Source organism: Oryzias latipes, chromosome 3 (assembly GCF_053564925.1).
Source record: "Oryzias latipes strain Hd-rR chromosome 3, Olatipes_Hd-rR_3.1".
Taxonomy (NCBI): Eukaryota; Metazoa; Chordata; class Actinopteri; order Beloniformes; family Adrianichthyidae; genus Oryzias; species Oryzias latipes.
The window spans coordinates 23359074-23375955 of NC_136239.1; the positions used below are offsets into that span (position 1 = coordinate 23359074).

Below are 16882 nucleotides of genomic sequence, written 5' to 3' on the forward strand. Positions count from 1 at the left end.
TTCACCTAAGTTCAGTCTGCTTGTCGCAAAACATGCAAGCATGAACGATAAATTCACCTTCAAAAAAATTCAAGGTACATTTATTAAAAGCGCAAACTGAAGAGTGCAACATTTATTCTTTGCACGAAATGCAGATTTTTCTTACTTTTTATTTATATGCAAAAAGTTTAGCTTCAAATATTTTTGAAAATATATAACTCCATATAATACACACATGCGTGTAGTCCCACTCATGAAGGTTTAATTTACCATGCCGTATTTTCAAAATAAAGTATTTCAGACATTTTACACCTCCACTTTTAGGCTGCTGTGCTTCTTGAAACAGAATGTTATAATTTATGTCTTACCAAAATCTATGTTCTTATTTCTGCTTTCTATTCAAAACCTCTTTACAGTTTTAAAGGACAAAGGCAGAAGGACAGTAACATGGCACCTGGCACCCACAGTGAGGAGAGCTAATAACAGCATGGCAGTGACTGTCACAGGAGTGATGTGCACAGACATAATTAGGTTAGCGGCAGCATGTGGTGGCTGGTGCTACAATACTGTGCCTTTTGGGACTTTACCAGCTCTGGTTAACACATTGCTGTGAGGAAGCCTGTCATTGACATGTCAAGTCTTAAGGAAATAACTTCTTTAGAAATGGATGTTGTTTGGTCGGATGTGAGTCAAAAATTAAAAAATAATAATAATAAGATCACATATTATGCGAAGACTCAACACGCTCACATATGCAAACCAAATGAATGATTTAATAACAGATGCAGGAGACCATAGAGAGTAGAAATAGTTGTTCTTCATTATCTGGATGCTTGTGCAGTTATTGAATACAATTATTAAACAGAGAAAAAAAACAGGGTTTCTTTTTTTTAAAATACATACAAACTGTACATCTACGCTCATATCCACTCATGTACACCCATGCATGCCGACAACATTCTTAACAAGCACGCTCTGACATCAGTGGTTACTCTGTGATTCACTCACCGTGTACCGTCCTGCTAAAGCTGTCTCACAAGGTACTATAAACATACACTGAAGATTATCACAGCTTACAGTGAAACAATATGTACATTGCTTAATAAAACTTTTTAAAAAAGCAACAAAATGCAAAAGTTGGAGAATCCTCTTGAAAGACAAACTCATGGGTCTTAATCTGTCTTCTTAGCTCTTCTTGTGGAGAAACTTCATTTTGTTTCCTGCAAAACATGTAAAATATGCAAACAAATTTAATCATGCAAGTTAAATGCAATAGTTTCTCTTCCTTTTTAAATTTTTAAATTATAGAGCATTGAAAAGAGCCAGGGAAAGCTAGACAAATATGTTGGTCAATAGTAAAGACTCAAAACAAAATCTAAAACATAAAAACCAATTACAATTTAGATTTGTACATATAAATGAAAGGAAAACACCGTTACTCATTGAATTTTTAGGCTTTATGGTGTGACACAGCTAAAATTTAAGATTTTAGTTAACAAAATGAAACTCCAGCAAATTTGGAGCAAAATTTGACCCATCCAGAAAAAAAGTACCTTTTTCACACACATTTATGACTTATGTTTTAAGTTTGGACTCATACAATAAAACATATCGATGTCGTCTTTAGACATTTAGATTTTTTTTTTAGAAAATCAGAACAAGTGAATAAGTGAGAATAAGTGTGTGACAAAGGCACAAAAACGAATGAGTGTTGCTGGTAAACATCTACAGCAGAAGAAAACATGTGCTACACTTCTGCTTATTTTGCACAATTTCTACCTACTGAAAGATGAGCCTGCAGAACTCACCAAGGCCTTTAAGGAACTTGTTCACTCCGCTTTGCTCTGTGTCTGGCAGCTCCTCCAGATATTGTTCCACCCTTTGCTCAAACAGGCCTGTCAAGAGAAGAATTAAAAGGTAAACACAAAAAAGGGAGGACATATGTCAGTATTCCAAGAAGCAATAAGCTTTTGTTCTGCCAAGAAGGGTTCTGTGATGTGGTTGGGGAACATGAAGACATAAACTGTCTCTGCCACTAGAGGTCAGTGTAAGTCCAGGACTTTCAGGTGGAAAGTGATTGTGAGGAGGGAACAGCCACATAAAAATAAAAATAAATACATTCAGATTCCTGGCCCCTACCCTGCAAAAGACCCCCGCCTACCTTTAGCCCGGGTTTTCCTCAGCTCCCGATCTTGAATGAACCCCGCAAACATTTGCGACTCCATGAAAACTCCCAGGAAACGACGGATGCTCTTTGAAGCCACAGACTTGCGGAAGGGCTCTCTTTGGAAGACACGCTCTCCCCGTTCATTCTGAGTGATGAACAGAGAGTAATGTCCGATCGTCTCCAGGAAGAAGCGGATAAAGGCTTCTGACACGAGACTGTTCAACGAATTGTACTCTGAGAAAAGAAACAAGAAGAAAAGTCAGCAGAGCCATTGATCAAGGACATGGTGTTGTTTCACCGGTCATGTTACTCAGAGTGATCAGAAAAAGAAGATTATTCTTTCTGAACCAACGTTCAAACTGCTTTAGTTGCTACAGGAATCAACTTAATTATGTTTTTTTTTATTGTTTCATGATTTTGCATTTAATTGATCTAAATAAATAACATTTTACAGAAAAGTAGAAGTACAAACACAGGCTCTATTGTGCTAATGTGTAAAGCAAACTGTTTTCAAGACTAGAACAACATAGACGGTTAACTGTGAGGCCCTATCAAAGTTATCGTGTTTAGCTGTCTTTTGTTTTCATCATTTCCTTGGGCTGAATATCAGTGCAAATGCTGTCAGAAATGTAGCTGATGTTAATGAGGAACATCAAGAAACAACAACATGATCCAGACCTCTTGAACTTTCTGGTATTGATTTAGATTGGTAAATACTTAGTACGTGTAAAATGAAAAAATAAAGTTTAAATATATAACATATCAAATTAACAGAATTTTTTTGGGGAAAAAAATCAACGATTTTAAAAGTGAATTCCATGTTTTTTAAGACTTTTTTATTTTATTTTTCTAAAGACATGCTAAAACAGCATATTGCTATCCCATAACCGATTCCTACAAGACATTCAGGCCGAACAAACATAGAATATTTTTGCTTCATTTTGGGTTTTTTATGCATTGTCAATTAAACATTAAACAAAAAGTTGAGAAGGTGTACTGAAGGAAAATATTTTATCTTTTTGCAAGAATGAAGTCTATTCTTGAATGTGTTACAAAATTATTTCTTGCTCCATGTTTGCTTAACCCTTGTGCTATCCTAGACATTTTAACATTGGGAGTGGGGTCATTTAGACCCACTAGACAGTGCTCTGAACCTTTTTTCTTCAATGATTTGTGATCTTCACTGATGTCCATGGATTATGGAAAATACTACAGTTTTCCATAATTCTTATTAGATATCATAAAAAGTGTTTCTTCCTTTTTATGTTTAAACTTGAACATTAAAAAAGATAGTCTTAATTGTGATCTGAACTGAAAAAGCAGGGAAACATTAGTTAATTAACTTAACCTGTTTTAACTTGGCTAATTAAGATTAACTACTATAATTAAGCTCAGCTGTTGGCTTTTTGGTTTATTTTGAGTTAAAATGTTTTTGTCAAAAAATATATTCACTGTGATTTTGAAATGTGTACTACTTGCATTGTAGCAGAAGTATGTAAATGTGACATAACCCTTGTGCTATCCTAGGCACTTTAACATTGGGAGTTGGGTCATTTAGACCCACTAGACAGTGCTCTGAACCTTTTTTCTTCAATGATTTGTGATCTTCACTGGTGTCCATGGATTACATGAAATCTTTCCACCTTTATCCACCTTTGTCATGGTAGGGAGAACACATCAAAGTAAGGGTGGGGTCATCGAAGATAGCACAAGGGTTAAAAGACAGACTCTTGCTGCTACCTTCATGATGACTTCACCTTATACAGGAGGAAGACGTCATTTCCCAAAGAGATTTACAGACATGCAAATGCGGGTCTCTGCACGAGCTGCTTGAGTTCACCAGGAGAAAGTCTTTCTTCTTGGTGGAGATGATCTGTCTTTTACTCACCATCGTCTGATTCACTGTCAGAGTCCTGGTTAATGATGTCATTTCTCTGCTCCAGTGCTTGCTCAAGAGCTGCTTGAAGTTTCCGCGGCAACAATGAGGCTTCATCATCCATCTATAAACAAAATAAAACACTGCAGTCACCAGTGATAAACAACACGGAGCTCCAAATGTCAGCCTCTCAAGAGATGTAATGGATTGAAAAAGAAACAGCACAATCAGCTACATTTGCCAAGTACGACTATTGAGTTGTGATTTGATATTTGATATGTTTAGTTTGTGTAACCAAACATTCTTGAGAGCTTATGAACTATTCCAGAAGCCACACACCAACAGAATGCTCCTTTATGTATATATAAGAAGTTTTAGTGGGAAATCTGAAGCTAAAGGTTATTATGGTAAAAGCCCATAAACACGATTAATTATACTGATAATTCTTTGTTTTGTCAGCACCAACCTGTCGAATGAAGCGGTCAGTTCCCAGGTCAACCATCAAAGCCTGAGTGGAAGAAAAAAGAAAACAACTAAAAAAAAACTGAAATCATTAAAATGCCCACATTTACACAATATTCATAAAGAGAAGCAAATACAGCAGAAATGTCAGAGAGAAAAGATTTATTTTTAACAAGGGTTCATTTGTGTGTAAGTCAAAATCAGGAATGGAAACATTAAGATACTCTTTAGTTGTGTCTATGATGGACAGGCCTGTTCATCCTGACTTCCTGGAAATAGAGACTCCATGTAAGCTTTTGCTGATTTTCTTTTAAAGGTCATCTGATTGCAGTTCTTTTTTATCATCAACTAAATCCAGAATCAAGAGGAAGACAAACATCTTTTAACATTATCTTAACAATAATACCAAGGTAGACATCCACAACAACTTTTCTTTTGTCACACTCCACATGTACTCATGTTTGACTTTAGGGGATTGATCAACTTAATCAATGAATCGATTTATATATTCCTACGATCCCTGCAGATCGATCTGTCAAAGGAAAGTTGTTAATCGAATCGACCTAAACCATTAAAAGATAAAATAAATCAATAATATCAATATTGCAAAATACTATTTGGATAGGCATATTAGGTTTACTTTACTATAATTAAAAACCACTGAGTGCCATCACAGCGGACATCACACATGTGATGGCAGCAGAAAATGAAAATGAAAACACTTTGAATTTTGCAAAGACGTGACCATACAGTGTGGTAGAATGTTCTAATAATGTTCTGTCATAGAACATTATAGTCATAGTTCACATCATAGTTCATAAAAAGTTTTTAAAAAATAGATTCTCTTATTTCATCATTTATTTGGAACAAAAAAAAACACCCAGAATTAAAAAAAATTTTGTAAAGACCAAATTTCTTGGGAGGATTAGGACTACCCAGCTTTAGCCTGTATTATTGGTCCTGTAATATTTGATGTATGTCCTTCTGGGACGGAAAAACCAGACCTGATTGGGAACGGTTGGAAAATCAAGCTTTCTTCCCAAATACAGTAAAGTCACTGCTATATTGTACATCAGATCTTTCTAAATTTAAATGCCAGAACCCAGTAGTATCTCAGTCCCTTAAAATTTGGTCCCAAATAAAAAAATATTTTAAATGGAATTTTTGTTCAGTACAAATGCCATTGACCAACAATCAAGCTTATAAATTACTATCACATGATACATTTAAACAATGGGGTTCTAAAGGGATCCACTTAGTTGCAGATTTGTTCATAAATAAGACCTTCTCTACATTTGACCAATTAAAACAAAAATATAATCTTGATAACAAAGACTTTTTCAAAAATTTACAGATTCGCGAACTTACTAGGGCAATTTTTCCCTCCTTTCCCAGGAAAACGTTATGGATAAGATTTTACTCAAAGATCCATTGAAAAAGGGCTCCATTTCTACAATATATCATAATCTTTTAAATATTGAATGTACCGCTACATTGGATCATCTGAAAGAAGCCTGGAGTTTGGACTTGACAACAACAATTACAGAAGAACAGTGGATAAGGGCGCAGCAAGAGTGTGCAGCAGACATGGTTTAATCCAGTTCAAAATCCTTCACAGACTGCACTTGTCCAGGAAAAAATGATCAAGAATGTTCTCAGGAGTGGACCCCTCATGTGAACGTTGTGGACATGTTCCTGCCTCACTGTCCCACACATTTTTGAACTGCAACAAAATCATTCCCTGTTGGACAAAAATAATTGAAAAATTGTCTCTAATTTTTAAAGTTAAACTCCCATTGGACCCTATAGCAGGATTACTTGGAATGCCAACTGCTGGAATTTGTTTAAACAGTAAACAAAAAAAATGTCTTCAATTATGTTACCCTATTGGCTAAATGTCTAATCCTACTTAATTGGAAAAGCAAATTTCCCCAAACACATCTTCTTTGGTAAGAAACATAATGCAATACACAAATTTAGAAAATATTAAATTTTTACTGAGACACCAAGAAAACCTTTTTTATGAAACATGGCAACCATTTATTGATTATTTCAACGGTATATAGACAACTCAACCTCTACTTAAACACTTAATAGTAAAATCAGCAGGGTTTTTTTCCCGTTTTTTTCTGTTGCTCTTTTTGTTGTTGTTGTTTTGATATTGTACTGTTTGTATTGTTTGCTGGAAAAAATTAAGATTAAAAAAATAAACGTTACACCCCTATTTAACTTAATTTATTAAGTCTGCAAAAATACAAATCTTTCAAAGTTTGTCCTACATCATGATTTCCTTATAAAAACGTATTTGATATTTGTAAAAATATAATTTTTATTGTTAAATACATTACTTAAAATACATTGTTTTTGATTGGTCTAAATGAAAAATGATTTTATAAATTACCCAAACCGTAACATTTGACACAGATGTTATTCAGTCGGGGAACATCAGAAACCAAGGAGATAAATACATAGCAATGCAGAATAAAGGAGATATTTCTCTGAAATATTGAATTCATAACGATTTGGGTAAACTTTTTAATCGGGCTATGGTAACAAGAGAATTTTCATTTTTCCCTATCAATACAGTTCTATTCTATTCTAATAAGAGAAGGAAGAAAGAAAGCAGAGCTTGGGTACTGCACTTACTTCTTCAACAGGAAGCTCTTTAAGTTTGGGCAATGAGCTGGACAGCAGCCCCACCAGGAAGGGGGTGGGGCAACAGACGATGTCCAACATGGAGCCTGGCAAAACGGGGATGAAGGTGTGCTGCCAGGAGAAGGGGTAGAGCAGTGCCACCACAGCATGCATACAGCTGGATAGTGTGCTGTTGATGGGAGAAAAGAAAACAGAAAGATGTCAACCAACTTCAAACCTAACCCTGAGCCTCAGAGGCCACATGAAGTTATCACGGGTGTCGTTTTTTTTCCCAAAGCTACACCACTAAATTCATAAATAACAGACAACATAGAGAAAATATTTAAGATTTCTTTTGTTTTCTTAAGAATTTGTGTCAGGATGAAGTCGATTTTGGCAAAGATCTACCATAACAAAATATTTATTGTTATTTCTAGATAATAATAAATGAGCTGGGATGCGAGTAGACATAATTAACGCTTACTTCTCATGAGTGTTTTATTAGATACATGATGAGATAAATCATGCAAACTGTTTTGCAGATGTAGTCGTTAAAGTTCTTTCAAGTCTTGACGCTAAAACTTCTGATACAAAGAGGGCAAAGGAGTAAAACACCTGGTACTAGAAACCGCAATGACGAAGGTTGAGTCCAATAAAATGCCTCACTGTGAGGTTACAGTGTTCTGTGTGTAGTGGTGGCGTGACTCAGACATACTGCTGTAGTTAAGCTGCAGGACTGCTGACGTGATCCCAGAAAGCAACAGTTGGGTTTAAATTTGACAGCTGTGGCATAACATCAGGATCACAAATAGCAGCCCGTCTTTCTCACGATCCGCCGCTTGTTGACAGTGGCTGACCCTCGCCTCTTTCTTTCACATACAGTTTGGTCCATGTACACAAAACGAGCAAAAATAAACCGGGGCCCAGTAGCTCTCACACATAAACACACACTGGAAAGCACTAAATCAGCGTGGATCAGGAACAAGACTTGGGATCAAACGTGGTATGCAATGACTACCCTGTACATTATTTTCCACATCCACTGCCTTTAACAGCACACTGAGCCCTTGCGTAAACAGTTTGAACCCAAAGAAATATTGCAAACTAGTCGTGAGTAAGATACAGAGAACTGGAATCAGCGGTATAATCGATGTGCCCAGAAAGAAATAACTACCTCAGCCTTTTCCACATTATTCATTAAGGCAACATGTTTTCCACAGCCTTTTATCTCGACTTCCCATGAGTCAACGTGCTGCCATTCAAATATTTCTTGACAGGCTGAAATAGAATTACACCAGCACAAGCCGAAGGCACCACAATACCTGACCTTTTTTTTTTATTTTTTTGAGGCGTCTTCCTATACACTCAAAATGTTAAGTCTTCGCAGCTTTTCTTTTTACCTGTTTGATTTTCAATTAGCCTGGAGAGACTTTGATGAATCCCAACAGATCCTGTCTCCTGGGTTTGACGAGTTCCAACAGGGAGCAATGAGACACAGGACTCAAAAAAGGCTTTGCTACAGGCTATATGCAGTTGGCCCCAAAAGCATCGCTTACACTCTTTCCCTGAACACACTACCGTGGTAAAATGTGCGTGCAGTGAAAACATACGCAAAAAGAAGTTGCCACCCGAAGTTTGAAAGAACAAGAAAAAAATGAAATCTGAACCTTCAGGCATACGTAACAAAGAACAATAATGCTTTAAGGAAATTTCATCTTTTTATTTTAACAATAAAAGTTTAGGGTCTCCACACATATACTGAATGCATAATGTATAAGGTATAATGTGACTGAAGTTTAATTTCAGTTCAAAGATGGTTTGTAGAATGATGACACCAGTCATATCCAGATCCAAATATTGTTTCAGCTTCTGTCTTGCAACCAAGAAAAACTAAAAACACCAAAAATTCGAATTAAAAAAAATGTAAATATGCCATTAAAGCTTTGGCTCTGGCTGATGTCTGAAATGAGCCACATCTATCTCAAGTGAGATGTTTGAGTTTCTTTTTGCTGCATTGTCCTCTCATTAAAAATGTATGATGGCTGTGGAATTTCAGTTTCGTGGTCTTAATTTGAGACTGTTACTTGCTCCAGTTTTCAGATTCCATTCTTATTAAACTCTAACTGGATAAATGTGATCCAATGTGTGGTCAGAGAAGTTCAGTGCCATTGTTACACTGCTGATTTAAGCATTTGGAACAGTGGATCTCTATCTGAACTCAAGGTAATGCTGAAAGAGAGCACATGAGGACCTGCAGGAAAGTTACACATGATGCATTTTTATTCTTAAAGGAATGTTCTGTTCGGTCCCTTGGCCTCCAAATAGCTTTTCCTTACTTCCTGTCCATTGGAATCTGCAACCACTGGCTCTTGGTCTAACACTGCAGAAATTGAGGCGTTCAAAGCCAAAATTCTGTCTGATTTTAATTACGGTACAACTGTCTGAGGTGAAATGAAAAATGTGCAGGTGTTGAAGGAGTCGACATTAGAAGCTGTGTGTCTACAGCTGCATTTAAGCATTCATGAAAGTAAGACTAATGTAAAACTCAGCTGGTCAGATTCTAATAACAGCCTCCCTGTGGGAGGAGAGGGTGTGACCGCAGTCGCAACACTCTACAGGGGGGCCCTGTGGAGCTCCTATTTAGAGTGCACCAAACAGCAGATGTCTGATTCTGATCAACTATAGTTATATTGTTAAGTGGTTGAAATCATGAGACTGAGCAATAAAGCAGAAGAGCTGCTAGACATTAACTTATGTGTAATTAGTTCTAGTTCAGCAAAAAAAAAAAAAAGGAAAAGTGCAAAGTAGAATCAAGGCAGGGATAATGGCTGAATTGAATAATACCTGCTAAATGCCGTTTCATTCGTTTTTTACATAACAACTGCAGGAATGCCAACTAATGACTATTGCAGACTAAATTCCATTCAAAACAGATTGGCTAGTACTTAAAAGTGGATGTTTTCCATGTAAGAAGGCTGCTGGCCCACAGCTTGTAGAACAGAGTTCAAGTTGGGTCAGACCAGCATGGTTTGGAGTTGTGACAAATGCATTATGCATCATATGCCAATCACCACCACAGCACCATGCATGTACCAGAAGGCTGTTAGAAAAGTTGAATTCAAATACGAAGGTTAAGCCACAAAAATCCACCTGCAGGTTATAAGAGAGCTGGTTGTAGGGAAAATTAAAAAGCAAAACGAGGCTGCAAGATGTAAAAAGAGGTTTCTCAGGTGATACAAAGTCAGTGGATATAGTGACAGGGAAAAAACAACTTTCTTGAAAAGACATTGGGATAAGAGGCAAGCAGAATGAATTCTGTCTTAGGAGCAACATATTCTTGCATCCCTCCAGAATTTGAATAGGTGGCCAGGTGAGGATCCATTATGTGTGTTGTGTTCAGGGACACATTCATTTTAAGACATTCTGCCAGGGTGTAAAGTAAGAGATTTATATGGAGCTGAAATGAATAGACAAAAAGCTAAGTGGCAGCTTCGATGGAAAACATAGAAAAAATGGAGAGAATGGGTTTGTTGTGAAGAAAAGACCTGCAGCACACTGGAAGGCATGTGGGAAAACTCCTGGTCAGTTGAAGAAGCTAGAGACTTGGAAGGGTAGCCTATGGTTCCTCAGAAGATTTCCTGCCTAAACGTTAAGGCAGATATGGTTGTTAGGTCTGTTTCAGAACATATCGCATAATTCACAGAGATCACAGATCCCTGGATCCATGGAACTTCTAATAAAGCAGTTGCCCTTTTTTCATTTATTATATTTTTATTATGTTATTTATTGCTGACACCTTCATTTGTCAACTTTTTTTTGCAATACACGACATTGAGTTGCTTGCAAATGTATCAATGAAAAAAATGAATGGGTTACTTAAAGGGGTACAATGGAAAACATCTTTCTCATGCACATGAGACAGTACAATAAAAAAGGACAAATTCTAATTACATGAGCTGTAATCAGAATGCTTGTAAACATGGATCGTTTTGTGTTTTTTCCTCATTGTACTTTTAATGTAAACAAATCAATGTTCTGCAGCCTGTAGCTCCATGTAAACCCCATTCTACTTCTAGTTCCACCACCCAAAAATCTGTTTATTTTGCTTTAGGGAAAACCAAAAAGAGGAAGTTGAATCTAGTGTTCACTGTGGAGACATGACTCAAAACACATCTCTGTGCCTTAACTCAGTCATTGTTTTTATTCCTGCCCTGGTAAATAAGATGTTGAAGACAGTAGGAACTGAAATAAATTGCAAAATTGATTATGGAACATAGAGTATATTTCCAACAGTGTTTTTGTTCTCTTTAAGTATAACTCAGAGCCTGCCGTGACTGTGGTGGTATTGTTAAAAGACTGATGACTTAAGCAAGTTTAAGAAAGCAGTTGTTATAGGTCAGTGTAGGAAGCTTGTGCTAACCCATGCTAAGGTACAGCAAATGAAGCGTGATGTGTAATTGGGTGGAACAAAAAGATGGGGAAGCTGGATAACTCCCTGATCAAGATCTGTAGTGTTACAGTACATTTAAAATCAAACAACTAACTGAATGAAGCACTTTTAAGCTTTGGCAACCACAAACCCAATAACAAAAGTTGAGTGAGAGGATTGTTTTTTTTAAGGTATTTCAGATATTAAACAATCTTTTACTCCAATCTCGCCTTTAAATAGCATTAAGAACTTTTCTTAAGACTTAAAGAAAACGATTTACCAATGCAACAGTTTGCATGAGCCAACTGGTAAGATTCAGATCTTGCTCAACTCTTTGAGGAGAACAAACATCTCAAATGTTTACAGTGTGTTGATTTCACTCTACCACACAGCTAGACACCACATGAGAAACCAGTGGAGTTTTTACATGTGGCTTTGGCTTTGTTCTGTCTCTGTGTAACATGTAAGAGAATGTGTTTAAGAGACGGAGCACTAATGATCAAAGGGCAGAACGGATGTGGGCGCACAGCCAGATCTGCTGCTTCATGTTCAATGTCACCCTCAATCCTAAAACTGTAACAGTGTAATGCATTAGGGATGTACATTATTGCTGTTAGATAGATGATTTTTGTAAAAAAGATGACAGGACACCTTATACTCTGGACCTTTCTTAGCTTTGACGCCAGGTGAAACATGAATGATCACACTCAAATCAACTTCCGTGCAGGAGTAAAAGTGAAAGCTGTTTATTTACCGTGACTATGAGAAAATGTTTCTATTTCTTTTTTCTGGATGATATTCTCCATTTACATTTAGGGACCATGTCCTCTAGATAATAGAAAAAAGTTACACAAAAACTTTACTGCCATACTGTGACGATACAATCCCACAAAGTCTGGACACACTGGATATGCTGTATGCTGAAAATGTAAACAGATTCATATATAGTTTTACAAGGAGAATGTCTCTTACGCTGTATGGAAAGAACTAAACCTCCTAAACTTTTGTTTAAAGAAAAACTAGATGCTTTCTTAACAAGAGTCATATCCAGGAAGGAAATAATGATCAAATGTTCTGGCACATCCTAAACAGCTTTGTAGTTCTTCATGTTAACTCATATCAGTAGGTTTCTGCACATTCAATCTGGTTATCTTTCTCAACGCTGCCTGAGGACAAACACGACTGTTTACAGAAGTCAGCAGCAGTGATAAAACCATGTCAGCACATACAGGTCACTTAATTTAAGAATGTACAAAGCAACATAGTTGATAATAAATCCCTCTGATTGTGCTTTAAACTTATTGTTAGAGTCAATAGATGGTGCTTGAACCTTTAAAGGGAACCCTGCGTAAAGGCTTTCATCTGGAACCAGAAACGTCTTTGGAAAAACCAACACAACCTCAAATGAATGATTGCAAGCGTTGCGTGAATGTGAGTATTCGCTAAAGTAGCTTCTACTATTAAGCTTTAGGATGCATTGAATATACATTTTTGGGAAAACAAACATACATAATGGTCTGCAGCTGAAGTATTTTGGGACTGGATTAATCACTGAAGCTCCAGAGGGAAAAGGTATTTTATCATATCAGTCATTAGTGTTGTCATGAAGTCAATGTTTTCAAATGCAACCAAAGATAGAAGGATGGCGTTTATGTTTGCTAAACACCAAGGCACAAAAGCAAGGTTTCAAATCTTAAAACAAGAACAGCGCAATTGGATGCAATCAACTGAACAGTAAAGTTAACTCTGCTCAAAAGGACTGTGATTATCTAAAAATTTATTTTCTTTGTTTGGATATTTTAAATTGAGCAAACAACCAGTTTCATGCCTTTCATGAAACCATATGTACCAGCTCTGGAGGTCACAGATGCCCGCTCCAACAGAAAGCAAGCTTTTCCTCCTTTTTTCTCTCTAATGTTATCTATGTTTTCCCCCCCTGTAAATATAGAAATTAGGCTAATTTTCTGACAACTACTCCTCAGCGAAACACATCATACAGCATGAAGAAACCAGTTGTTGTGGTCTGTCATTTCTGTTGTCATGGTTGTGACTTTTTTGTCTGCATGCTAGCCCTCTCTATTCCTGGTATTGAATTTATTGTCAAAATGTCGCGGTCAACATCCCATCGAATTGAGTACGGTAAATCTCGACCTAAATCAAAAACAAGGTTCCCAGGTTTTACTATCTGAGGAGTAGATTATAGAGTAATAAATATATTTATAAAAAATTCTGTCTAACGCTCTTTGTAGTTTCACAAGGTTGAGTCTGATAAGACCTCAGAATGCATTATTTCTACAAAAATGGGATCCAAGGCATGCCACTCTCAACAAGGGGTATTGAAAATTGAAATCAAAGTAAGATGTAATAAAAGTACTTTGTTTTTGTAATTTATTTAGTAAAATTACTTGTCCTGATTAGGGACTTTGTAAAAACATGACTTCTTTTCGGTCAGGGAAACAGCTAAGTGGACAAATGTGAGAAGATCTGGCCAGAAACTAGGAGGTTGTGGGATAAACTCCATGGCTAATCTTTCTTTTATACAAAAAAGAGCAGTTTCTTTGAGAAAAAAATGTTTTCTTTTTCTCTTCCAAAAAAAAAAGATCCCTGAGAGAGCTGGGCTGTCCTAGTGGCAAGATAACTTTAGCATTTTCTCTAAAGTTTGTAGAGGTGTTACCTGTGAATCAGTCAGGATAGTTATATACCACAAAAGTGCCAATCTGGTTACATTAGCCGTTTGATGTTACACCCACACTAATTAATGAGGAGCAGTGGAGACATTTTCTCCAGCGAGACAGAGAGGTCACCCATACGTAGGGAGTTAACATGGCATTGTAAGTCAAACGGCGACAGTTGAGCCACAGATCACAGAGGGCAGAGTCGCACACACAGGAAGTGCATTCCTTCCCCCACAGTCACTGCCCCCACTGATGTTTGTTTAAACTGAGCTCTGATATGTCGAGAGATTACTTTTCGCACCAAAATCCCCCCACACACTCCACCCTGGTCTCCAACTTTCAAAGCTACGTCTTTCTTTTTTTAGTATAAAAGGACGGAATGGGATACGAAATCCTCTGAGACCCTTCACATCTCCTCAGACCCCACCATGACCCCCTCTCACAGTGACTCTCACCCACATGACCCACTTTATTTGTGATCTGAACCTGGACAGACAGCCGCCCAATAGATAGCATGGGTAATGCTGACCTGTGTTTGTTTAGCATAAATAGACCAAACCACAAAATGAAATAAATTTGTAAGTTTGTGTGCCAGCGTGCATGGCTATCAAGTCAATGTTTGACTCAGGAAACCCAAAAAAGTGTGTTTACTGAGAAAACCGATGCAAAATAACAAGCAAAAGACGTTAAAAATAAAATGATCGTGTTTTTGTAAGTAAAACTGCATGCAATTGTAAAAAACTTAAGTCATTTGCACATGTTCTGCTCTCTTAGGGTCCCACAACAGAATGTGTACCAGTCTACAGAAACACCAGAATATGTTTACTTTTCAGTTAGTCTATTTTAATCTGCATAGCAGCCTGGAAGCCTGACCCAAGTCATTTGACCTACAAATTTGTTTGTTTGCGAACACATCTACTTTTTCTTCATGGTCGCAAGATGTCCAAAACAAGACCGATCAAAGCTATCACAGACTTATTATCAATATTTTTTCCCTAAATCATGCATTTACGTTGTGTTGGAGGTATAATGTATTGATCAATGCGTTGTTATTGTTTAGGAAGCAAAGCTCTAGTAATGAAACCCTCATGACCTGTAACATTAGGTCCAAAAAGTTTCAAAAGCAGTCTGCTGGTATCCACTGCCTAATATTTGCCTAATATTCTAAGTATAATCTCCAGAAGCTAAACTTGGCTTTTTTTCTTCTAATAAAATAACAGTTAAAGTAAATTAGTTCATATTGTTTTCTATATAATGACACTGGAGATATGTCTATTTTAGAAGAGAAAAAATACAAAATAATCAATTACTATGTATCTTAGACTAAATAAAGCTCCACACATCAATGGCAATTTGGGACTATTGGGACTATTGTAAGATTATGGAACCTGAACAAAAGCAACTTGGGATTTTTTTTTAAATTTTTTTGGCATAACTATTCTGATTTCTTACAGCAGGATACAGACAAAGCCTAGTGATTGGGATCGCATGTTTTGTCCTCAAAGACAATGTGAAGCTTTTGTTAACATTACCAGGAAATACTGTTTTAAGCGCTTTCATTTGTCTGTATCGCAGAGAGTAAACAAATAAATAATTAAACTTTAAAACAAAAGCATGATTGAAACAACAACTTTCTGATTAAGGACAAGATAGGGAATGAGTTTTCTTGTTTAGACCAGACTCAAAGATATCTGCCAGATACCTACTTTGTGGTTGATTTCCTCCTACAGCTTCCTTATGTCACTGAGGTTTACAGAAGATAAAATATGAACACTTCAGTGTCTATACATGTTGCAGAGATATGGTGATGCTATAAAGTAGGGGTGTCAAACTCCAGGCCTCGAGGGCCGGCCTCCAGCTGGTTTTCCAGAAATCCTGCCTTATCTGCTGCCGATTACCTGGATCAGGAGTGTTTAGTCAATAAGGAGCTTCAAAGGAAAGTTGGTTGGAAAACATGTAGGACACCGGCCCTCAAGGCCTGAATTCTGACACGCTTGCTATAGAATCATGTTTTTATAGGAACATGTCCAACTCCAAATACCAAAATGTGATTGGATCAACGGAGCTGAAATGATGACTACTCACCTGAGTTTATCGGCCACAAAGATGACTCTGCGCTCGAGCAGCAGAGAGGCAAAGACGCGTATCACCTGTCGGACACCCAGGCAGCTGAACAGACTGTCAAAGTCCACGTGTTCCAGTCTGGAGTCTGTGGGCCGCCTCAACTCAATGACCTGGATGACCACAAAGAGCATCGAATCCCCTGTGAGTCCAATTCTGCGAGCACATTTCCAGCTGAGCTCTGTCTACACACGATCTGGGTAACCTCGCAATTAAATTAGTGGGAACAGTTGGGTTTTGCTTTGGCAATCGCTCTGACCTCATTCCCTGCACCTGGCAGGAAAGTCTTGACTTTGATGATCTTTCCTGGCGCAGGAAAGGGAGACTCCATCAGACTCCTCATGAAGGGATAGACCAGTGCCGCCGAGATACCCCTTCGCCTCTCCACCTCATCCAGAATCTGAAGACATATTTTAACCATCATCAGCCATAAGATAATATGTCTTGATGTTTTGTCTAGATATTTGATTTGGAGAATGATTCATTTTCATGGTCAGATGATATAATGCTCATCCACTGCACTCCTTGTCTCACAAAAA

General features: G+C 37.3%; 1 protein-coding gene across 3 annotated transcripts in view; it reads right to left on the reverse strand.

Moving 5' to 3' along the window:
* Positions 1-732: 732 nt before the first annotated feature.
* The window catches only part of dennd2b (DENN domain containing 2B), a 48491-nt gene continuing 32341 nt past the window's right edge, over positions 733-16882 (reverse strand). For all 3 annotated transcript variants that reach the window (XM_023953452.2, XM_004067013.5, XM_078944449.1), the window contains 8 exons: positions 16603-16743; positions 16308-16456; positions 7131-7308; positions 4489-4530; positions 4035-4146; positions 2141-2380; positions 1788-1874; positions 733-1199 (listed from right to left, as the gene is read on the reverse strand). In XM_023953452.2, the coding sequence (XP_023809220.1) occupies positions 1165-1199; positions 1788-1874; positions 2141-2380; positions 4035-4146; positions 4489-4530; positions 7131-7308; positions 16308-16456; positions 16603-16743 (984 nt within the window). In that variant the 3' untranslated portion in view covers positions 733-1164. The remainder of the gene's footprint in view (positions 1200-1787; positions 1875-2140; positions 2381-4034; positions 4147-4488; positions 4531-7130; positions 7309-16307; positions 16457-16602; positions 16744-16882) is intronic.